Source organism: Akebia trifoliata, chromosome 8 (assembly GCF_017979445.1).
Source record: "Akebia trifoliata isolate Shusen 1 chromosome 8, ASM1797944v1, whole genome shotgun sequence".
Classification (NCBI taxonomy): Eukaryota; Viridiplantae; Streptophyta; class Magnoliopsida; order Ranunculales; family Lardizabalaceae; genus Akebia; species Akebia trifoliata.
This window is the reverse complement of record NC_141382.1, coordinates 8,642,901-8,668,358: the sequence shown is the minus strand read 5'-3', so window position 1 is coordinate 8,668,358 and position 25,458 is coordinate 8,642,901. Positions and strand designations below refer to the sequence as shown.

General features: G+C 33.5%; 2 protein-coding genes across 2 annotated transcripts; one reads left to right on the top strand and one right to left on the bottom strand.

Moving 5' to 3' along the window:
* The first annotated feature begins 4,790 nt into the window (after window positions 1-4,790).
* Window positions 4,791-8,195, top strand: BMY3 (beta-amylase 3). Its single transcript, XM_086451369.1, has 3 exons — window positions 4,791-5,243; window positions 6,561-7,043; window positions 7,148-8,195. Exons 1-3 carry the CDS (start codon window positions 5,001-5,003, stop codon window positions 8,042-8,044), a joined length of 1,623 nt encoding a protein of 540 aa, XP_086307495.1. The 5' UTR covers window positions 4,791-5,000; the 3' UTR covers window positions 8,045-8,195.
* Window positions 8,196-10,443: 2,248 nt separating this feature from the next.
* LOC147395920 (tubby-like F-box protein 3) lies at window positions 10,444-15,861 on the bottom strand. Its single transcript, XM_086451370.1, has 6 exons — window positions 14,813-15,861; window positions 13,464-13,551; window positions 12,755-12,884; window positions 12,494-12,673; window positions 11,433-11,914; window positions 10,444-10,814 (listed from the first exon to the last, which is right to left on the bottom strand). The coding sequence occupies exons 1-5, from the start codon at window positions 15,158-15,160 to the stop codon at window positions 11,443-11,445; spliced, it is 1,218 nt and encodes a 405-aa protein (XP_086307496.1). The 5' UTR covers window positions 15,161-15,861; the 3' UTR covers window positions 10,444-10,814; window positions 11,433-11,442.
* Window positions 15,862-25,458: the final 9,597 nt, after the last annotated feature.

Sequence of the window (25,458 nt, the reverse complement as noted above, 5' to 3'; positions counted from 1 at the left end):
ATCCCGTTGATAGTTGCTCTACGTATTCCTGACTAAGCCTTGACTTATTGATCTAACTCCTATCCATGAGGTATATATGGGTAAATACCTAAGGGAAAGAGACTCCAAATGCATTACTTCAATATACATTGACACATCGGAAACTCAAACTATATATCTAAACTAAATAACTCAAGGATCACTATTTACATAGATCTATCATGCATATAAAATGAAAAGACTATATCAAGGGATTGGAGAATTGACTTATCACATCACACTTATTGAGCAAAATAAACAATAAACAAATAATAGTATTTAAACAGAAAAATTATCTAAGGTAAATAAAAAATTTCAAAATCATGTAGAGCTATGCAACATATTTTCATTTACACGAGTTTACAAATAAAATATCATTGTAAATCCAAATTTCTAAACAAGAACAAAGAATAAATACAAGCACAATGAAAAATAAATAAAAAAGAACATGCATTTATCTATGGAGAACAAATATGGATTAGGTTCTCAAGTATTAGAAAACAAAAATGATAATAATAAATAATAAAAAAAAAGATGATTTTATTTATTGAAGTGGTTGTTACCAACCAAATGGGAGTGAGTTTGAAAGGGCAACAAAAAACCCGAAATCAAATCCAAATTCTAGACCAAAAACCTATAATACGTCATTTAATTGCAGCCAAAGACTCCTTGCCAAGAGTGTGAGTGATCGTTACTACATGATCTATTGGTGTGATGCATGACTTTTGAAGGATTATGTTTGGACAACCTCATTTGGCAAAAAAGTAGTCAATGATAATTAAAAAATCAAGATTTAAGGGCATCACCGAGTCAACTCATCTTTGATAATCAATTCTTTATTATTTTTGCCTTGAATCAAAGCCCATGTACATAGTCCTAAAATCATAATTCAAATTTGACCACCACCAGAAAAACTGGAAAATAAAGAAAAAAATCAAATCCCAGTTGCCTAAACCAATGTTCAATTTAGTCCTTTGTTTCTGTACAAGTTCTATTTATTTTTAGAATCATCATTGGTTTATGAGCTTCACAATACCCAAAGCCTTCATTGAATCCCTATTTGCCCTAAAAAGAAACTCCATTTAACTCAAACTGAATGGCTAAGACAAACTTAATTAATCTCCTGATTTGAGTATATAAATCTTCTATGATCAAAGCTCATTTGGCACATAAAGGCCCAATAGAAGTCATAAGTAACAATCGAGCTATGATACACTCAAAACATGAGTATTCCACCTTCACATGTCGATGTTGCATCTTCCTAAAACATGGAGAGTCCATGTTGTTGTGTAAATGTTACTTATGATATGATTGTAGAAGAACAAAAATTACTACTAAAAAAAAAATGTAGAACTAACAAAAATTAAAATTTAAAATAAATTAAAAAAATAGTTTCAGAGGAGTGAGTCTTCATCCAGAAGATAAGAGCATTTTAGGAATGCCCTTTTGATATTATCCGACCCGATCAACCCGAATCAATTAGTTCAATCGGATTGAATCCGGATATGATCTTAGCTAGTACGATTCAGATTCAGATCCGGATATGAATTCGGATAAAAATTTTGGATATGAATATGGATACTCATATCCGCCCGTTTTAAGTCACAACAAAGAGGTCTTGAGTTCAAATCCCCCCTTAGGTGTCATCTTTAGGGATTTATCCCAAAACTTACTTGGTGCATGTGAGGGTAAGGGACTCCATGTGCCTAAGGATTTAGTCGGGTGCTCTAAGAGCTTCAGATACGTTTGCTACAACCGGAAAAAAAAAAAAAAGTTTTGATTATTGAAGGATCTTTTCATTAATGAAATTATATTGTCCATCTCAAAATCTTATATTAAAAATGAATAATTTAAATAAAAAAATATTTTAAAATATTTTTATTCAATAAAAGTTGGTGGTTCTTTAGAAAATTGATACTTGGATAAGACTTTAGCCCTTAATTCAAACTAATTAACAAGCCCAAATTTTCTCCCCCTCTCCACATGTATTCCGTTTCTTCAGCAAGGGTTGAAGAAAAGGGTATTTCAATTATTTTTCATGAGAAGGCCATGGTCAACTTAATGTATACAATGTATTATAGAATTAGGATTATTAATCGATTGGATCAAACCCTAAATCGCATAAAAAATTTATCTAATTGATTATGAATCAACCATGCCTGGATTCAATGGATCCATGTGAAAAAATGTAAAAAAAATTATATAAATTATATTATATTTAAATATATAAAATATATTTATATTTTTATATAGATTTGAATCCTAATAATGGCATTAGTTAAAAAATACGTTGTGATTATCATTAAATTGGTTCTAGGTTCAATCCAATCCCTATTAGACCGATCCTAAATTGATCTGATACATTGCAGCCTTAGGAATGGGGATGTTAATGGGTCAGTTTTGGTTCAACTCTTATAAGAATCAAAATCATTAATTTTGTTTTGGTTCTCATCAATTCCGGATCTAAATTTTAAAGCATTGAAATTAGAATTAGAACTGTAAAAAATTTCTCTTTAAACAATTTCAATTATTGATTTCTATTAGTTCCTACCAATTTTGATTCTCAATCATTTCGATTCCTAGATATCCAAAATCTAATAAATTCTAATATAAAAAAAGATTCTAAAACCATCGTATCTGATGTGCTTAGACCCATAAATGAGTTGACGAGTTCAAGTCATGCTTACCTACAACAACAGAAGGAAAAAAAAAAATTAATTCAATTCGGGTATCCACATTAATGTCAATTTGCACGACCCTCTTGTATTGAAGTCATTCATAATTTATAAAAATAATTATGTTAGGAAAGTTTTCAATACACACGGTATCCAACAATTGACTTATTAGATATTATGTAATAAGAACCTATGAGTGCCAAACATTTCGTCTTATCTAAATTAGAAGTTTGAAAATAAAATGATTTTTTTTTTTTGAAAAATCAATTTATTTCGAAACTTTTAAATCATATAAGACGAAATATGTTAAGCAAAATGTTTGGCCCTTGAGCGGTCGTTGTTAGGTAATTTTTGTGTAAAAAAATAAAATATTCCTCGTGATTGGCACTCTATAAATCAATATGTAAATTGTGTTAAAATCATAATCGTTAATAATTGATTGAGTGATTGTATGACACGTCAAACCTTATCCTGACACGATTTATGTAATAAAAAACACATATAGAGATACCGTTTGTCTCAAACCTGACACCTTAACACGGCAATCAAAAACCAACGAATTTTTGTTGTATTAATCTGACTGGGTAGTGAGTCAGGAAAACTCTATGACAGAGCCATCAACTAATTATTTATTGACACGTGTCATCTATGTTCCTCCACTTGATTGCAACTTTGACTACCCTCCCCAAATTCTCCTCTCTGAATCTTATCCATCATATTTTTATTTTTATTTTTATTTTTTCGTAAAAATGAGAAAATTAAAAATAGGGAAGAACTCAACCTTGTACTTAATTTCCACGTCAGCCTACCTATCACGTTGCTCCACATCCACGAAATATCATTTTAGGAGTTAATAAATTGCTCGAAAAATTATTCCACACCAACTTGTTGTGCTGAAAGTACCTATTTGCCCCTGTATTTATTATTATTATTATTATTATTATTATTATTTCAATTAACAGTTATTAGAATTGAGCGAGTCTAGTGTGACTTCCTAAGACATCATATTTACTATTTCTCAAGATACGAGTGAAAGCATCTATGGTTCTATGCACAACATCTCGTAAATATAGAGTTGAATGTAATATCTTAAAAAGTCACATTAGCATTTTTCATTAGAATATTAGAACTTTCTGGTGACTACTACCATATTCTGTTTGGGATTAAGCAGTAAGAGAAAGATTTAAGATTAGATAGATATTATTGAAAAATGAAGATAAGAAGATAATACAGTTACATGAATATTAATCGAAAGAACCGTGATAATCTAACTACCCCTCGTGGCACATTCTATCGCTCTCCTGACATGACAAGTTCGAGAATTGTGGATCTGGACGCCTCTGGATACAAATCTGCACTTCCCTAATCTAGGTCTTGACTCACCTGGTACCACTAATCAGACGTAAGTTTGGATACCCTCATTAAAAAAATAATAATAATAATGGATTAAAATGTTTATAAATTGCTTATAACTATATTACTTTGTGCTTTTGGAATTAATTTTAATCAAGAAGTTTTGTTCCCAATATAGTAATAATGTTGTGCAACATATCAACATTTATATATATTTGAAGGTTTTAAAATAAAATTAACTATATTGAGATCTAAAAGAATGTGAATGGAGACGGCGAAAGTTAACGTGAAATCACTTTTAGTAATAGAACATCATTAAAATCACTTCTCGTTATAAATTTGACCGAGTTATTTTACTATATATATGTATATTATTTTGTGGAGAAATTATTTTTATTTATTTTAAAATATTTCTGAAATGTTTATTTATAAAATTAACAAACTTTTATTTGACTCATTTGAGTTGATTTGTGAGTTGTCAACTTATTCCGAGTGGAGTTTTAAAACTATTACAAGCCTTACCCAAAGTCCCAAACAGAAGAAAGGATTTTTCTGTAATTTCCAGGATGAAGTCTCCAATAAATAAATTGCTTTTTTTAAATTATTCCGCGCTTTGGCCTTTAGAAATGTGACACGTGTCTATCTTAACTTTCGGCTGAGCTTTTGCCTGTAGGAATGTGATACGTGTCTCTCTAACGCTTTCAGCCTTTATTCTCTCCTATAAAGCCTACGAATCTTCTCTCGTCTCACAAAGCAAAGAAAGCATAGCCATTGTTTCTTCCCCTTGAAACTTTCTGAATTCCAGATTTACCCACTTTTCTACTTCTGTAATTTTAGTTTTCTTTGTTGCAGATTTTCTTTCTTGAATTTTTTGGTGAGATTTCAGATCTCCTTGTTCTTGTAGGTTATTAGATCTAATTTCTAGGGTTTATCTCCTTAGATCTAGTTTCTAAAATGGAGGTTTCAGTGGTGGGATGTTCTCAATCGAAGATCGCTAAGACCGATTTAGCGAATCGGGATCTAGGGTTTTGTAATTCGAACAAGCAGATCTTCTTTAAGAAGAATCGGATCTGTTTTGATCTATCGAGGAGATGGAGAAGTGTTAGGCTTCAAGTCTCTGTGAAGGCGATCCAATCGGAAGTCTCACAATCTGAGAGAATCGCAAGCGAGACAGCGATGAAGATTCGATCCAAACCAGTAAGTTTTCTCTGTTTTTTCATTTCTGTTGATCTCATCTTCTTCTTCGTTAATTTTGACCAGTGGAATACTGTCGTTCAAGCGCACGTTAGCCTTAATAATATTAATTCTTTGTTGATTTAGAAATAGGTCCCCACTTTTTGGTCAATATTTTAGATAAGTCCCTATTTTTCAGATTATGTAATGGGTTCCACTGTCGTTCAAGCGCACGTTAGCCTTAAATTTAATAATATAAATTTTTTGTTGATTTAGACATAGGTCCCCACTTTTTGGTCAATATTTTAGATAAATCCCTATGTTTTCAGACTGACGTAATGGGTTTGTTGACCTTGGTCTCTTATATTGATTAATGAAAAATGACCTAAATAACCTCATCTTCAACCTGTAATCAAAAACCCTTTTTTCAAGGTGTCCAAAAATCAAATCTTGTTCTTGAGTCTTGAGTCTTTGATTTTTCTCCAACTAAGAAATCTTCATCTTTATGAATCAAAAAGATCAAGCTGATTAAATAATCACAACCACCCAATCTATCAATCTGAATCTAATTGAGTTGATCTTTGACCTAAGCATACTAATGATAAATTGATTAAGGGTTTACTTATCAGCTTTAACTTCCAAATTTCTGTGTAGTTTGGTTTCTAATTGTTAAAATTCTCTTTTAGAGTGAAGTTTTTAATTTCAAAACTATGAAATAAGTTTCATGATGAAAGCTAGCACCCAAAGGGGGGTGTTGCACTCATGGTTTTCAATCTGGATTTTTCATCTCATGTGCGAACGACTAGTCATCTCGATCAAGATGCCCGCTTTTTACCTGATCTCTTAACTAGAAACCGTATCGATCACTAACGATAACAAGACGTCGTCACTAAAAATGGAAAAATAATAATAATCTTGAAATTGACTATTTATTTACCCTTTTAATTTAAAAAAATAAGGAAGATCGAAAATGACATGGATTGAAATAATATGAAAATATCTATTAAAAAAAATCAGATTCATGTTGTCGTCTCTTTTGTTGAGGATAGTGTAAATGATGACAATTTTGATGATTATGGTTACCATCAGCATGGTTTAAAACGTCGGTAAGTATTGGTATTGGCCAAGATCAATACAAAACATTGAATGTTTCGGGAATGTATCGGTTTGTATCGACCGATACTATATTGGGCTTTTCATTAACCGAAACATTTAATTGATATGACATTTTAAAGCATGACCATGAGTTTTTATTTTGAAACAAATGGTTTACAATTTCATTTAGTGTTATTCTGGTAATTTTAACCTAAATACAATTGTTTTTCTCCTTCATTTATGTAGAAGGATGGCGTGCAATTGTATGTTGGGCTTCCTCTGGATACAATCTCTAGCTGCAATAAGCTGAACCACGTGAGAGCAATCAAGTCCGGTTTAAAGGCCTTGAAACTCTTAGGTTTGGAAGGCGTTGAGCTTCCAGTCTGGTGGGGGATAGTTGAGAAGGAAACCATGGGAAAGTATGATTGGTCAGGTTACCTTGATCTCGCGAAGATGGTCCAAGATGTGGGTCTCAAGCTTCGCGTCTCACTTTGCTTCCATGCCTCCAAAAAACCATCAATTCCATTACCTCAATGGGTATCCCGAATTGGTGAAGCCCAACCTGATATCTTCTTCGCTGATCGATCTGGAAAGCGTTACAAGGAGTGTCTGTCACTAGGTGTCGATGATCTTCCAGTTCTTGATGGAAAGACTCCAATGCAAGTTTATCAAGAATTCTTGGAGAGCTTCAAGTCCTCGTTCTCCGCTTTCGTGGGTTCCACCATCACAGTAAGCAATCCTAATTCTCCAAAAAATTTCAAAGCAGATGATTGTTTATCTTAGTAATGAGCACTGGATTTATATAAATGGCTCCTCTTATTGAAACTTTTCAGGACATATCAGTAGGTCTTGGACCAGATGGTGAGCTTCGATACCCTTCATATCCGCCATCGAGTAGTAATCAGGTTTCAGGAATCGGGGAACTCCAATGCTATGATAAGCATATGTTGAACCATCTCCAACAACATGCCCAATCAATCGGCAATTCGAACTGGGGCCTCAGTGGTCCGCACGATGGCCCCACTTATTACGATTCACCGTACTCCAACACATTCTTGAAGGAGAATGGAGGCTCATGGGAAACTCCGTATGGCGACTTCTTCCTTTCTTGGTACTCGAACCAACTCACATCCCACGGTGACCGCCTCCTCTCCCTTGCCTCCACCACATTTGGCAACTCCCCTGTCACCGTGTCGGGCAAAGTCCCACTTGTGCACAAATGGTATAAGACAAGATCCCACCCTTCGGAGATGACTGCTGGGTTCTACAACACATATGCTAGAGACGGTTATGATGTCATAGCAGAGACGTTCGCTAGGAATTCTTGCGGGATGGTCTTGTCAGGTATGGACTTATCTGACAAACCCCAACTGCAAGGATCACTCTCTAGTCCTGAGTCACTACTTTCACAGATCACAAAAGCTTGTAGAAAGCATGGGGTACAGGTTTATGGGGAGAACTCATCGGTCTCGGGGAGGCCCGATGGTTTTGAGCAGATTAAGAAGAATCTTTCAGGGGAGAATGTGGTGGTGGATTCGTTTACGTATCAGAGGATGGGAGCGTATTTCTTCTCTCCGGAGCATTTTCCCTCTTTTACTGAGTTTGTCAGGAGTATCAACCAATCTGAATTGCTTTCGGACGACATTGCCGATGGTGGGGAAGAGGGAGACAGGATCTCCTTGTCTACTGTTTCAGAATCAACTAAGAAGGTACAGATGCAAGAAGCTTAATTAGAATATGAATCTCGTTCTTGTATATGATGAAATTATTGAATGGTAGAAATGTATAAGATTATATATATACAGATATCATGGGCTCTTAGGCATGTGAGCCATGTTGTAATGTCGCATATTGAAGGTAGTTGATGTCAATCTATTTTGTGTCAAGTATCCTTATTATGCTGTTCTTCCTTGGTTTGCATTATCGGATTTGGATTTAGGGTGTGTTTTGATTGCACGACAAACTCTAAGGAAAATAGTTTACCGATGAAAACTTCAATTTAACAATGTTTTAGTGCAACACAAATACAAAAAGGGCGGCAAATCTCTTCTCACCTCTTCCCCTGAGAAAAGGATTTACCACATGATACCAAATTTGGATCTCATAAATGATTACGTTTAAACTAGATCTAAGCAAGGTCGTTTTGGTTTTAAAAAAACAAAAAAATTGCAACCACCAGCTCTATGATCATGGTGGTTAATTTTCAAAAGTATAAAATATCCATTCTTTTATTATGTAATCTTTAAAAAATTCTTTAATCATGATTTTAAATCACAAACCAACCTTTTTTGATACATGTACCTTTTCTCATACTATCTTGTAATTTAATTGAGAAAAGAGAAATTATTTCCTTACTTAGGGTTGTTGAGCTTAAATGGATTGTCAAATTGGCAAATCCAACACCATAGCCCTCTAGCTTTTATGTAAAAACTCATATCTGTAAAAAGAAATTCAGAAAAAAAAAAAAAGGGGCTCGATCTAAGGTTTTGAAAATTTGGCAACTATTGAACTTCCACCAAACTTTCAAATTTAAAATTAAAATTTAACAGTGAAAAATAATTTTTTTTAAGTTTTTTTCCTTTTTGGAAAGGTAAGTTCATGGAATTTTATCCTCTACATTCTTGTGACTACCAATTTTTAGATGCCACAAGGTGAGCTCAATGACCCTTGTAAGATTTGAAATCTCACAAAACTAGACTTACTCAAAAAAAAAAAAATAATAATAAAAAACCTATTCGATCCAATTAAAATGAAAGAGTACAAAGAGATTTTCCACATGATTTTTCATAATGTGCTCAAACTGATGAAAAGGATTTACCAGTACATCATTTGCAAGGTAAACATTTACCCAGCAATCAAACGCGCCCAAAGATAAAGAGCATTGAAAAACCTCCTCTTCAAATTTGATCACCTCTGGGGTTGAAGAGTGAAGTCCTTTTGATAGGTCTATTTATCGATCCTATATGACGAAATGGAGTGGGAATTGTAATGTATTTTAGAAATAATAGATTGTAAATGGATTAGTTTGAAAATAAAATAGTTATTTATCGAATTATACCATACCTTTTTTACTTGAAAATTGTTTAAAATAACAAAGATTCAGAGAATTTTACACCCTTTTGATTTGGGTTAGATCAAGACTTTCGATGTTCTTAGTTCCCTAATGTTTTTTCTATTGCAAGTTATTAAATAATTGGAATTTAGGAACCATGTTAGTTAGTTTAGGACTACATGTGCTCACGTCCAACAGTGCATTCGCATTCCCCTCACAAGATTCAGCCAGGACTGACAGTATCTACCCTATAAATCATGATTTAAAATAGAGAATTGCTATTGCCGCACCATCTTTTACTAATGCCACACCAATTCTTATGTAAATGGCCAAAGAATTGCACACAATTGGTTGTGGCATTAGTAACTCTTTTTAAAATATCCTTCTGTTATTGTTAATGATAGTCCCCACTCTGTTATTTAGAAACTAATTATATATTTCTGTTATTTAGTCCATTTTACCATTCATAAAAAAAAACCTATTTAAACCCTTGGTTCTTGGGGAAAAAGAAATTCAAACTTCAATGATGGGTAGATATTTACTGTGATTTTGAGAATAATGGCCATTATTTACATTCAAATTAAAACATGGTTGTAGATTGCACTTTGCCTTCACGGGGCTTTTCACATGCTGTCAGATCCTAACTTCTACATATTTTCAAATTTTTCCAATGCTGGCGAGCCAGCATGATACTTCACACCAAGGAACTTTGCATACAAATTAATTGAGTGAGCTAAAAACTTCGATGACTCGAGTTTCAAGTTTCATTTATGTGCCCACACAAATGATTTGTTGTACTACAAATTCATTTTTGTATCGGCCGTACCACCATATTAAAATTTCAGGTAAAACTGCTATCGGCCATCAAACCCCGAAAAAGAGAAAAAATGATACTTGAATTATTCAACCCTTTCAGCAAATCCATCTTCAATATATGATGTTGAAGCCAAGCAGTTGGGCTCACTTAAGCAAATAAGTTGGACATTCGACAAAATAATTCACGAGCTTTGCAAAACATCTCATAGAAATTAGGCAAATATAACCAGAAATTAGGAAAGAAACAGTACCACAAACATGGAGAAAACAAAATGAAGAAGCTCTTATACAAACAATTCTCCTCAGTGGACTCACAAAACAAATGGACAACATTGCAATCTCCGATGCAACACCACCTTCAAAGAGAACATTAATTAGAGAAAGGTGTTGCAGGTGCAAACACACAGTGGGATTTGTATGGAAACGCCAACATGAAGGCTAGGGCACACTTCTAATATTTCCAATAGTTATTACTATTACACAAAAAAATAAAATAAAATTATACATAAAATGCAGTTAAGGGAAGTGGCTAGTCAAACCAACAGCTTCTGCCCGCCTGTCTTGGCACTAGTATCTCCTTCTCCAGCAATTTTCATAACATCCTCGCACAATAAAGACGGTTCAAAAATCCCCTGATAAAAGAACAAAATAGTGTACAGTCATTGAAACTGAAGTTTAAATGAGCATAAAAATATATCTATATTTTATTAAAAAAAATATCAGTCATCTCCTGATCAAGCCATTTGTTTAGCATTGTTGAGTAAAAAAGTGTGTCCACATTGCCAAGTTATCGAAAAAAATGTTAATTCATAGCATAAGAATGATTAAAGTCCTATGAGTTAATTAGCATAGACGAATCATTCAATTAGGATGAAACCCCAATCTGATAAACTTCAAGCAATCAATAAATAAACCTCCAGTAAAAAGTTGTTGATCATCCCAACAATCAGCCGGTTCATTGGACAGTTAGAATCATCAGTGAATTGTATATATATTGGTAACAATAGATCAGAGATGGATAGAATCATTTGGTTGGTGTTTTCCTGCCACAGTGGTTGCAGTCCAGAGAACTAACCAAATTCACCAATTGCATAGGTTGAAGTCCAATACTTAAATAGTTTAGTTGGGCAAGCGTCGTTAGATTACAAAAAGTCAACATGGAACATTAACTTAAAATGGTTTCATGTTAACCACGGGTAGCTTATAAAAAGAACTGTTGTTCTTCAAATTTTGAAGAAATAGATTGATACCTGTTGTTTGTCATTCACAAGCAATCTTGGTGTCAAAGCTGCTGAGGCAGATAGCAAATGCTTGAAAAGCAGAAATTGGATACTGGTAATCAACGGTGAACAAGTCCTTCCCCACTTTTCCAAACTGGAGAATGACCTTCTCGTGCTCCGGCCCGGCCTGCCCATTTTCTGGAGAAGCCACTAACTGAAAATTCTTCACCGAAGCAACAGTCACTCGTCCTCGAAAGTTCAGACACCAGCATTGGAGCTGTTCATGCCACCTAGGAGACTTGTTCTTTAATACCAGCATTCCTTCCTCTTGGTCAGCCAAATGTCCGGACGGAAATTTATCAATGTGGGTTGATTTAGATCGGAAAAACGGGAGCGACTGGAAGGAATCCAGGTTGCTAAGCGGAAATTCGGTCGGTGTAGGGGCCGACCCTCCTGGTTCAATTGCAGCGGCAGGGATTGCATCCATTACACACTGCATTCTCCTAGGACCCCTAGTTGCCCCACAAAATATATGGAAGGATATGTTTAGTTATTGTAGATGAAGATATGTGCACAGCAGGAAAATAAAAGTAACAACCAACAATATTTGATAATCCAGGGATTAGCACAAACTATTACATGCAAAGAAAGGCCTCATAAAGTCAATGGTTTCAAAACTCGGTTTGATGTCTCCTCTCGGACGAGATAAACTATTTAACTCGGTTTAGAATGATTTATTCATATATATTATATGAAAGTAATTATAAATATTTTTTATAAAATAAGGTAGATTCGAAGATGTTTAGTCATATAATCATGTTTTATTTACGTAGTAAATATTCAAATTCTAAAAAAATTAATTACTTTAATCAAAATATGCAAAATCCCGATTGACTTTGGCCGAGATTTTCAAAATATTGTCCAAGTCATCTCGTTTATCTCGCGAGATGGTATGCAGTTTGAGACATTGTGTAAATCCGTCTCGTTGCTGAACGATACCGAGATGACTCGAGTGAGTCATCTCGGTCTCGGTCGAGATTTAAAACCATGATTTGCTCTGAAAAATCTACTTGCATAAATAAATTTCATACCTGGATCCCAAAACATTCAATTCATAGGATATGTGCGCCACTGAATAGTTACCAGCAGGCACTCTAGGAGAGACTCTTTTAAAACCCTGGTGCCTACTAGAGCGACTTTTTGAAACTGTGGCTTCAGCATGAGGAGGCTGACTATCGTAAATCGTAAACTTGGTCCCCAAAAAGTTTGATCTGTGAAGAAAGGAAAGAGCGTGAAGCTCAGGTCGACAAGAGAATCATAAACTATTTACGTGTATGCCAGTTGGAACTTACTTCAACTTCCCAATGTAGGTCCCACTCCCTTTAGACATGTCATCAGCATCTAGAGAGATGATGTAATCTGTGCAAGTGGTGCGCCGACTCTTACGTGCAGCAAGAAGGTACTTTCCACTATCATTTAGTGCTGCAAATGAGAACAGATAAAAGTAACATCATCAATATCAACCCTTGTTTCAAAAATTTTGGGGTAGGATGAAAGGCTCTTACCCCTCCATCCAATCCTTCTCTAAACCATGTGTTCTATTAATTCTAGTGTATTCATATCCACCCTTTTTGGTGATCATCTAGCTATCTTTAGAACCTTGAACTTGTGTGTGCCTTCAAATTGTGGTTTTTCCCGATTTTCTTAGCACATAAACACCGACTTTCCCTTAGTTTATTGGTCAAGATGGCTCCATCATGTGTAAGAAAGATGGATAAAAGACCCATTTAAGGGTTTGTTCAAGTTGACTGTTTGCAATTCAACGGAGACCAGAGCAAAACCATCAATTCTTAAAAATGTTCTAAATCATGAAATTTAACACAAGAAAATCTAAATCCAACCATTCAAATTTGTTAACTGAATCAATCAAACAGAGCTATTCAAGCACAGATAGATAATGATAGTCCACAAATGGAAATTAAATCAAATCCCCCCCACCTTCTCTCTCACAAAAAGACAAATAGAAGTAATATGTAACAGCAAAGATGGCAAAATTTTCACCTTGAGTTAAGCCAAGGTAAAGACGATATGTTTGACCAGTCCGGTTCCGTTTTATGAAACATTGGAAGATGGAGTCCCTTGGGCCAGGCTGCATCAATTAGTATTTTTTGTGAATACATGCACAAAAATGTTGAAGAGATAAGATCAAAGGGAGATCATCAACTTTCTAACTCAGTTTAATGAGAATAATCTATAAATAAATTCTCCCCAACAACAAAGTAACTAAAATTTACATAACTATCCATGTCACATAAGTAATTAATAAAATGAAGGCTACCACTGTTGAGTGTTGTGTTATCCACCTCCGCTCCCGAGTATCACGTGCTCAAGTATCGTGCCCTAGTTTGATCTGTGACCCTCTTATATTCATAGTTATGCCTTCCCCATCAGATCAGTCTTTTGGGGTAAATGGTTGTTAACATGGTATCAGAGCACTAAGTTCGTATGGGTCATGGGTTTGACTCTCCTTGAGAGAATTTTCCACCCTTATGGGTGAGGGTGAGTGTTGGGTATTGTGTTATCTGCCTCTGTTCCCAAGTATCATGTGCTCACATATCGTGCCCTAATTTGACCCGTGACCCTCTTATATTCATAGTTGCGCCTTCCCCATCAGATTGGTCTTTTGGGGTAAATGGTTGGTAACAAGCGTGACAACAATGCTCAAATCAATGTCAAATAGCAGGAACATCCTACATCGAGGGAAACGATGAATAATTTACTCAAAAAGATGGAAACTAATCGAGGTCACGAGCTTTCCTGCACTCATCTGAATGTTTTGATCAAGTTTTCAAAGTTAATCTAACAATCTTGTGGACTCTACGGAAGTTGTAGTGTGATTGCAAGTAAGCTGGTCAAGTAATCTTTGAGAGTCTCGAAGGTCTTACTGGTATGAAGTCAGAAACAGATGCAAAGATCTAACTGTACACTCCGGTGCCATTCTCAACTTGAGGTTTCCACAAAAAACAGTTTTGAAGATGGGTTATCTCAATTCCATCAAACTGACACTCCACTCCATTCCCTTTCCATCTATAATTTTAAAATTGATGAATCAGAATTTAGATACCCAAGATCCACTAAGAAAGAAATCACAACTTGCAGTTGCAGCAATATTGGAATGCCAGTTATAGCTTTAAATTTCTATTTCATAATAAAAATGTGGTCAATTACAATATTTCCTTACACCTAGAAAATTAAGTTCTTGCTGAGATCATCAAAACATACAAGGAACGATGATACCAAGAAGAACAAGAAATTAGTAAAAATAAACAAATTCTATAATTAACACAAGTTGAGCAAAGAAAATCTACTAAAATAGCAAAGTTCATAAATTATGCTTTAAAATGTCAAACCTGCTTCAAAGAGATTGGAAACGTCAACTTGCCCGAAACTTCAGGGGGCTTCACTATCTCCTTAGTAATTTCTCTCCAACTCCTACAAACTCCAGCACACGCAACCACACATTTCCGTGAAGGCCACATTCCCTCAGACGCCTCTACCCTCATAATCACATCCCTCAGGAGCTCGGACGGCATGTTAGCCCAACAGCTTTGCTTTGTTAAATCAATCGGCACAAACCCATCTTGAACCACTCGATGCGACTTCGATCTCAGACCATAACCAAGCTTCACCTCAAATCCTTTCCTCGACATGCTTCCGATTTCCCCCCTCATGTCTTGAATAATGCTCTTGAAAGACATCAATTCCTTCTCAACTTTTTACAAGTTAAGATTTAAGAACACAAACTACGAGCATTATATGCCACAAAAATACTTTCTTTTGAACTTCAAATGAGAATTTTAAGTATAATTAAAAGATTACAAACTCGAATCTCCAAAGAGCAGGAGCTCAAACAGCTAAAAATCCGAACTTTGATCAAAATAACAAATTATCTCCGTAATTTTCTTCCCCAATAAGCCAGATTACGAACAGATCTTCCGATTTAAGATCCAACAACATGAATTTCCAAGAAAATAGAGACTAAACTGCACGAATTCGATCCTTCGACACTTCTCTACCAAAATACATCAAATTAACGCATCCATCTCTTAAAATTTCAAATCAAAGCTTCAACTTAAGAAAAAATTGATAGATTTACTATTTATCGCCATGGATCCGTCCCTTGAAAGCATGAACAATTCAAAACATTAAAGATAAATCAATCTCAACCATTATCAATCCTTTAGAGCTCGAAATGATGAAAACTCGACAGCACCAGCAGATTTCTCCACGAAATAACTCAAAAATCAGACAGATCGAAAGACCTTACAGTGACAGATACAGAGATCGACAATTCTACTTGTAATTTTAACAGAAAATCTCCACTAATGTTCGATATCTTTCCCAATTAGGGTTCATTTTGCTTTTCGACCAAATCTGATTTGTTTAAGCCGGCATTAGCCCGCAAGTGATATAAACGACTGGAGGAAGTATTGGAGTCAGCCAGGGTGTACAGTCATCCCAACTGTTAAACCGTTAGATTTCCTCGATTTCAGAAGTCCAGTTCATCTTTTATCGATAAATTCCAACAGGAGAGATCGTGACTATGGTTAGCACTCGCGCCAATAACTCCGCCCAAAATGTTTTTGTACAGCGTAGACGGTTGACATAACGTCCGCGGCTGGCTGATTTATGAAATATATGAGACAATGAGATTGATATAAATCTTAACCCTTAAGCAATTTACTAGTAGATTACTAGATTATGTGATTGATTGTTGGTGTTCTACACAAATATATATATATCTTATAAAAATCACCAGATGGGTGGTCGAGTGGTAGCACTTCAAGGTCAAGGCGTATGCTCCACCTGTGGTCTCAAGTTCGACTCCCACCAATTACTAATATCAATGGCCACGGACCACAAGGTTAAAAACCCTGTTTAGCAAATCTTGTTCGGGGAGGAGGGAATAGTTGGTGTGCGCAAGCTGGCCCAAATACCCTTCTTTACCGCACACAAAAATATATATTATAAATGGGTTTATTTGAATCTTAATTCTTAAGTGATTTACTAAATGATTGATTGATTGATTGATAATACAATAATTGGTTTCCTAAGCGATAATATATGAGACAATGGGATTAATTTGAATCTTAACTCTTAAGCTACTTCCTAAACGATTGCTTAATTATAGGATCATTGGTGTTTTATAACCCCAAGAGGGTGGCTCAATGAAAATTATGGATCCAATAAGCGATGAGAGTCCATAGGTTGTAAGTTCGATACCCAGTATGAGCAGTATTTATTTGTCACTTCTTGAAAGGGTGCACCCTCACTTTCCCGGTGCATGTGATGTGCAGGCATTGCACATGCCCGAGTGAGGGACCCAGATTCCTTGGCTCCGGACCTGGCTCTTCGAGTCCCCTTAGTTAGACGTAAGTTCAGATAGCCCGTCATAAAATAAAAAATCATTGGTGTTCTATAGCAAAGAGAGAGAGAGAGAGGAGAAGAAGAAGAAGAAGAAGAGAAAGAATAAATAAGTACTTGGGGTTAATAAATTTAATTATTAAGAGATTTACTTATAGATTATTTAATTATATACGAACATTAATATCCCACCCTAATGTTTACACGATATAATGTTTACACTATATAAGGGACTTAAGTTTGAATCTTAATTCTTAAGGGATTTTTGGTGTTCTATCCAAAAATAAAAATATATGATATAATTGTTTTAATTTGAATCTTAATTCCTAAGTGATTAACTAATAGATTGCTTGATTATATGAATTTAGTTCTCAAGAGATTTGATAATAGATTGCTTGATTGAGATTTATGACTCTTAAGACATAGAACAATGGGTGTTTGGTCATTGATGAAGGTATACACCAAATCAAAATACAATTTATATGTGAAAGGTGGGATTAAGTATGGGGCAAGCATGAGGAATGTCTAAGGAGGGGTTGGCCTTGTTTGGATTATATGAGGGATTATGATTCTAAGAATCACAAAAATCGAAATAATTGCAAAATTATCATTCGGTGAGAAAGTAATTAGATGTTTTGATCTTTTTGGTCATTTATTTGATAGGTTGGAATCCAAATAACTCACTAAAAAACAAGAAATCCCAATCATTAAAACCCGAAATCTGACAATCAAATAAAACAAGAAGTCCAATGATACTTCAGTCCCTAATATAATCCCAACCATTGGTTTCATGTTTAAATGGTCAAGATTTCATATTGTTCATGAGTTATTTTAAAGCATTAATGTACAAAATTTATATATGTTTCAAGTTAAATTAAATTTTCACAAATGTTGAAAGGGAAAAGCAAGTCCTGGCCAATCCTCACTTATAATCAAGTATTTATCAAATAATAATTTGATTCTGAAAAGAACTTCTAGAACACAGTGTGATAAAATCATATTGAGTCGTGATAATCTGACTGCCCCATACTCAAAACACTCTCCTAAGGTGGCATGTGCTAGAATCATGGATTTTATGCCTCGGGATACACATCTGCACATCCCCATAAATATGTGCAGTTTAGTATCTCAAAGAAAAAAGATCTATGGTTCTAACAAATGCCACATTAGGAAAGTATTTTTAGTATGCCACATGGGGGAGTCAAAAAATCATTACTCAATCATATTTCGTTATTCAACAATAAATCTATTTCTATATTAATGGCTTTGACATTATTTATATATCAACTCTATTGCTTCTTTCTCTCTCATCATGAGTGTTTGGTGTTTAACTCTATTAATAAGCCTAACTTTGACGTCCCAAAATTCTGGTCCACGATACGACTCATAACCCATGAGTTAGGATGTAAATCCGAATATTGAAAATTAGAAAATTTTAAATTATTTAAGATATATATAAAAAATATATATATGTATGATTTTATTCGATAATCAAGACACCTCGATATGGTGTGTTCTCTAAACCGTTAGATTCTCATATCAATATATTTTTCATAAAAAATACAATAGTTACAAGTTATAGAAGAAAATATAAGAAAAAATTTCAAAAAAAATTAACAAATGTGTGCATTGTAGACAGAATAGACCCATTTTAAAGAAATGGTTGATGCGGACTACACATTCAATCGGCAGGGTTGGAAATCTAACACATAAACTTAAACGTTTCATGTTTTGACTATTTTCATATATATATATATATATTTCTTAAAAAAATATCAGCCAAAACAAAACTCATTTGCAAAGACAACAGAAATTTATAATCCAATGGCTCATTTTAAAAAATATATAAAATTTAATATTCGTCTAATTCCGATGATTTTTCCCATTTTAGAAATATATTTTCGACCTCTATCAAACCACAATGGTGGAATATTCTAAAATTAATAATTTATTAGGTAAAGTATAAATAAGATTTGATTTACTCAATGTTCGAAATAAAAGAATAATCCATTATCACTTTAATTCATTGTTTAACGAATTTAATAAGACAACCCAAATATTCCTCGCGGATAATTCATTACATAGGGTCCAAAAAATATAATAAAATAAAAATAAATAAATCTCCACATGATTTATTGCTTTGCATAATTTATATCAAAATAAATCAAGATTGAAATAAGAAAAATATAAATATAAGTTTTTCTATAATTCGATGAAGACACCTCCTCGGGATGAGCATCTGAAAATTTTAAATAAACAATGTGAGAAAAATCTCTATAGGTACTCTACTATACTTACCAATGATTTAATTAAGATAATAATGATATCAAATAAATGAAGAATATTATGAATCTTCTATTGTGTAACAAATATAAAAATTAACTAAATAAATAAAATATGTCATACAAAGATGATTCATGCAAATGTCTCACCCACATAATACGGGGAATGCATATATTAGGTCATATACCCACATATCTACAAGACATTTGGGGCCTTCACTTTAAGATACTATGATTTCTTCTTGCTTAATCAGAGTTTTTATCAATCCATTATACCAATACAATAATATCATTTTTCAAAATTCATTCATCATTAATAATTCTTTTCCTTTAAATAATCTATAAAAAAAAAAACAGATAATTTTTCTTATAAAAAAAAGATATACAAGAAACTTTAGTAAAACAAGGTAACATTATTATAACGAAAAAATCGGGAAAAAAACTATAAGTGTGTACCTACCTAATATTCTGATATGATAATGAAGTATGCTCTAGATCTTGATTAGATGGAGAATTTTCGTGTTTCGTACAAGAACAAGAAAAAAATTAGTAGATAAAAATTTCAAGAGATTCTTTGGGGTTGTTTTTCTAGCAATAATGGTATGCCTCTAATTTCTCTGAAGTGGAGTGAGGTGAGAATGAATTGGAGAACCTTTAAGGGTTTTTTATAAACTTCAAAATTTTGTTTTGTTAATCCCCCAATAGTAGCATTTGACTTTGACGAAATTAATGTGGTCTCTCAATCCTATGATCAAGATTTTTCGGATCATCAGAATTTGTTTAAGTTTGTTTTTCTTTTCCAATATATCTCTTAGATTTCTATGATTTGGTTAATATGGGTTGCCACATGGCAACTCACTATTTATTAGTTTCCAAAACCTTAAACCTTTTTACCTTTATCTCTTTGAAATATGTAAGAGAAAACCGATGATTTGTTTTTTATTTTATTTTATATATACTCTAATTATTTGTTGACTTACACATACAATATTTTTTTTTCTCTTTAATCTCAACAACCATTGATTTAGACTTGATCCAATGGTAGAAAGTATTTTTAGCAAAGAGATTTAAATTTTGAAAATTTATCTCAACTATCTCTACTTTTTTAGCTATTTTTAGAGAGATTTATCACTCCTAGATTTTCTCTACCAATTCCTACGACTCACTCTTCATTATGCATGACCTAAATACTTGTTAAAACATAAATAAAATAAAATTTTCAGCCCCCATACGTCATTGACCTTGACCAAAGTCTAACGGTCTCCCAACCCTAATATGTTGAAAATAGTGACATGCTCTTATAAGAATAAGAGAACACTATTCAAGGGTATATATTATCCTAATTAATAAAATAAATAAAAATAAGTATACACATTCAATCCATGATTGAGTATATTCAATGCACTGAAAATCCTATGATATCATAAAATCTTAAAAGGGCAAAATTGTCTCTTAAAATTTAGAAAATTTGATATGTTGTGTAAAATTATATTCTAAGCATCTTTTATGTTTCGGTCAAAGTGAAATTTTGACATTTTGATGTCCGAACATGCAAATTATTCAAATCTAAATGACGATTATATCCCTAATGTAAATAGATTCTTACTTTATGACTAAATTCTAATCTTAGGGTTACTAGGGTTTGTCAAAAATCAAGTTAAAGGATAAATATCTTTGAAGGTGATATTTTCAAAGTGCCCAAATTATGGGTAAAATTACCTTCTTACCCCTAATCAAGAGAATGGTGAAAAAGAATAAATTATATACAATCTATTATGTTTAATTGAACACCCCTATATTCAAAGGTTATTATTATCATTATTATATATTTATATTTATTTTCAAGGTATTACACTAACAGTCTCATTGGTTATTAGAAATGCCTTTTGTTCTAGTTTTGGTACCCTCAATGTCTTTTATTTTTAACATTACACAAAGAATTTATTTTGCCTACTTTCTTTTTGGAATCACTTTGATTGAAAAATCTTTCTTTTCTTTGTCTTGTGCTCTTGATAGTCGTAGAATTCTGAGTTTGGAAAGGAAATATATCTTAACTTATTACTCAGCCAACTATTGATAAGTTAAGGAAGTAATGATAAAGATATGAAAGAAAATAAAACCTATGATAGAAAAATGGAAACGGGAAATGTTCAGGAACAAACATTTTGGCAAAACATTTTTCAAAACATGGGTTAGAGGTTTTGGAAGGGGCTGATTTTTGGTGAGGATGATCTCTATGGTAAGGAGATCATCATCACCAAAAATCAGCCCATTCCAAAACTTCTAACCCCATCAAAAATGGTTTACAAAAAATGGACGGTCCACAATTTTTCAACTTGTAAACTGGGGCTAGAAGTTTTGGAATTGGCTGATTTTTGGTGAGGATGATCTCCTCACCGTAGAGATCATCCTCACCAAAAATCAGCCCATTAGAAAACCTCTAACCCATGTTTTGAAAAATGTTTTGCCAAAATGTTTGTTGCTGAACGGGACCCAATGGAAACAATGAAGAAAGATATGTGGTAGGACTGTTTTCTCCCTTTCTAAGTATAACATCAACCTCAATTTCTTCCCTCCTCTTGATAATACTATTATTATTTTTCTATTTAGAGAAAAAGGAAGAAATCCATTCCCAACAAAAATAATAATTTGATTTTGAAAAGCACTTCTAAAACACAAGTTTTTTATTCAACAATGAATCCATTTCTATCTTAATGGCTTTGACATTATTTATACACCAACTCTACTACTTCTTAGTTCTTTCTCTCTAATCATAAGTGTTTGGTGTTTATATCTATTAATAAGCCTAACAAGCTAACAGTCTCATTGGTTACTAGAAATGCCTTTTTCTACTTTTCAATGTCTTTTATTTTCAACATTACATAAAGAATTTCTTTGGCTTACTTTATTTTTGGAATCAGCTTTGATCGTAAAATCTTCTTTTTTTTACTTTGTCTTATACTCTTGGTGTTCATAAAATTCCGAGTCTAGGAAGAAAATTTATCTTAACTTATTATCCGGCCGGCTAGCAATAAGTAAAGTAATGTTAAAGAAACACCACCTATCTCTATCTTTTAGAGTCGTCTTCTTCCTAGTGTTTCTTAAAAACTGTAGGAAAAAAAAAAAAACAAACATCATTAAAGAAAGCCCTCTAATGTGTCAACAAACATGATGCCAACATCATGATTTTAAAATTCGATTTCACATCTCGTCTCGTCTCGTCTAGGCTTGATACTGAGCCATCTCGAATGAGTTTTCCGATATGTTTGAGACGTCTCTTTCAAAAAATAAAAAAATTGAACATGAGGTATTAAATCTCGATAAAATAAGTGACTTGAGAGTTGGTCTTGTTCAGCTTCGATACCGAGTTAATTCGGGCAATACATTTCGATCTCAGACGAGTTTTAAAACCATGGCCAACATTGTATGATCAACCAAATCTTTTTGGTACGTCGTGTACTCAATGGTACAAAGGCCCATGAATCGATGACAAAGGCAACGCCTGCATGCCATTTACATGCCGATGCACACATCATTGGTGCAACCGAAAATAAGAACATCTCACCAATTGCAAAATTAGTAGTAATAAGATGATCATCTTGTTTATTCACTACCCCTCCATGTGTTCCATTGAACTCGAAACAAAATTGTGAGAAAGAAAAAGAGATGTGGGATATTTGGTTTCAATAAAATCGTTACATTTTGTGTTCTAAGAGAAAGAAGAAAAGGCTTAAGAGCATTAGATAAAGTAAGACGAAAGATATGTGGTAGGAATTTTTTCTTTCTTTCTAGTGTAACATCAACCTCTATTTTTTCCCTCCATTTAAATTTTGATAATGCTACAATTATTGTTCTTATTTGAGAAAGAAAAAAACAAAAAAGGACTATTATTTATATTTTGAACAAAGTATTTGATTTGGAAGATTGGTTTGTTATAAGTAAAATTTTGTGTGGGAGCAAATTCTCCAACTTTATTAAAACTTCTAACAATTTAAATCCCACCCCCTCCAATCTTTATTAGATTCATAGGACCCATTTCATCAATAGAAGGTACGGGTTTCAATTGGGTTAGCTCAGTGGTAAGACGTTGTGGAGGTTGTTCACAGGGTCTTAGGTTCAAATCCTTGAACCCCTTCTTATGCTAGTCTGATTCTGTCTTAACCTTGTTGACCTTAAAAAAAAAAAAAAAGTTACCTATAAGAATCAATAATTTTTCTCGATTCCAATTTGTATCCATTTTGGCTTCTATTCTCAAATCAATGGAACCGGAATCAGAATAATCAAAAAATTATCTTTAAATGGTTCGGTTCTAGTTTTTTTTTTTTTTTTTTTTCAATTCCTATTGATTTTGGTTTCCAACCAGTTTGATTCAGTTCCAAGAGACCTGATTCTGATTGGTTATAATAAAAAAAAGCGACTCAGAATCGTCTAATCAATATGGTTTAGTTTCCATTAAATGGGAACTCATTAACACCCCTGTTAAAAGTATTATTGGGAATGTACATTCGGTTGACTGGACCGAATCGAATCCAAATCAAAAGTATGATTCGGGTCTGAGCGAATCGGCTTTGGTTCGAATAGGGAATCCGATCCGCAGTCAAACGTTCTTTCCTAGGCATATTGAAAATACCACGTGGCGTCATAAGGAAAAGGGACGACTGTCCACCCGATTGATATTAATATTTGCCATAAACGATTTGCTGAACCAAAAGACGAGTTCTGGAAAGATCAGAGTAGGGAAGGAGATTTTATCGTGTACTTCACACTCACAATAACTGAAAGAAATGACGGTTTTGAAACGTTCCTTCATTCTCTTCAGACACCTTATGGATTGAACGGTCAGGATTCACTGATAACAGCTCGTTTTAAAAGCAAAAACTCCTCACTGGAAGGTGGCATGTGCAAAAATATATATAAAAAAAGGGTTTATTTGTAATTTAAAACATTGATTAAAGAATTTTGAAGAGTACATAGTTTAAAAAAAAAAAAAAAAGGTTATTTTTATAATTTTGAAAATCTAATAAAACGTTATTATAGAATCCCATAGTGTAATTTTGTTCGCTTTTGACCAAAATAACCTTTTGATTCATATTAAATTTAAATGTAAAGATAAGGACATTTATGAGATTAAATTGTAAAGTTTACTTACTGTCAATATATATAAGTACAAAGGGACATTTATGAAGGTTAGGACCAAAAATTTTGATTGATCACTGATAGAGAAAGTTCAAAATGGATGACTTAACTTTCGTGCGCAATGGGACCATCGACGGATCTGATTAAACCCAATATCCAATCCATTCTAATAGTTTCGTATCTGGATTAAGGATTTGGGTTCCAACAAGATTTGGATGAGAAAGTATGTAAATTGCCTTATAAATTTTGTTTAAACATACGAAATTCACTAGATCGATAAAAATAGCACTTGTTACTTATATCCAATCCGAACCAAACCCGATCTATTGACATCCATTATGTGGTGCACCAGATCATCAAAAAGGGCATCCTACAATAGTATTTAACACATTTTATTCTCTCCCTCTTTTCCTAACTTTAGTAACTTTTACCAAAAACAAGAAACATTGCTTTGTCTATAAGATATAAATACAAAAGTCTGTTATTTATTTCAAGAATAATATAATTGAAACCATGATTATGATTGATGATTGATGATAGATTCAAACACTACGGCTACCTAATTTCACTATTATATATAAAAAAATGTGGTGAAACAGTGCCCCATCTCCTCTTATCTTTTTCTCCATATCAAATCAGTGGTCCCAAACAATGGCGAAATGTTCTCTATACATGGGCTATTATCAACTTAAAACACACATTCCAACACAAGCTAACTCATAATATTAGATTCTCTGTAGGTATGGTTGTCGATGGATCGGGTTCAGATCAGATTACTACTAAATTGATGTTGATACGATGATCCATATTTGATTGGATTAAAAAGAAAAAATCGACATTTTTGGATCAGTCCTAATTTAATCTGAATTGATAAATGTAAAAAAAAAAAAAAATATATATATATATATATACATTTATTCATTTTCAAACATATTATTGGATCAGAATATGATTGATACAAAATCAATCAAAACGTTACAAATCGAGTCCTTATCAGATCGGCATCTTATTGAAATCCAAATCCTTGGTCTGGATTGGACCCAAAGTTATCGGATCAAATTCGATCCATCGATAGCCCTACATGTGCTCACAAGCTACGTGCACAGTTGCAACTACAAACCTATCTGTTGGCGTGTTGTTCCCAACCTCATTTGCTAACCACTAAACCTATACTTTTGAAAAATAGAATATAATAAAATCCCATTTATTCCACT

Excerpts from the sequence above, each read along its gene's own strand:
- BMY3 (XM_086451369.1), top strand. The coding sequence starts at position 5,001 with ATGGAGGTTTCAGTGGTGGGATGTTCTCAATCGAAGATCGCTAAGACC. Across the intron at positions 5,244-6,560 it reads TGAAGATTCGATCCAAACCA|AAGGATGGCGTGCAATTGTA; the intron begins GTAAGTTTTCTC and ends TCATTTATGTAG. Across the intron at positions 7,044-7,147 it reads TCGTGGGTTCCACCATCACA|GACATATCAGTAGGTCTTGG; the intron begins GTAAGCAATCCT and ends GAAACTTTTCAG.
- LOC147395920 (XM_086451370.1), bottom strand. The coding sequence starts at position 15,160 with ATGTCTTTCAAGAGCATTATTCAAGACATGAGGGGGGAAATCGGAAGC. Across the intron at positions 13,552-14,812 it reads TTCCAATCTCTTTGAAGCAG|CCTGGCCCAAGGGACTCCAT; the intron begins GTTTGACATTTT and ends TAATTGATGCAG. Across the intron at positions 12,885-13,463 it reads TTACCTTGGCTTAACTCAAG|CACTAAATGATAGTGGAAAG; the intron begins GTGAAAATTTTG and ends TCTCATTTGCAG.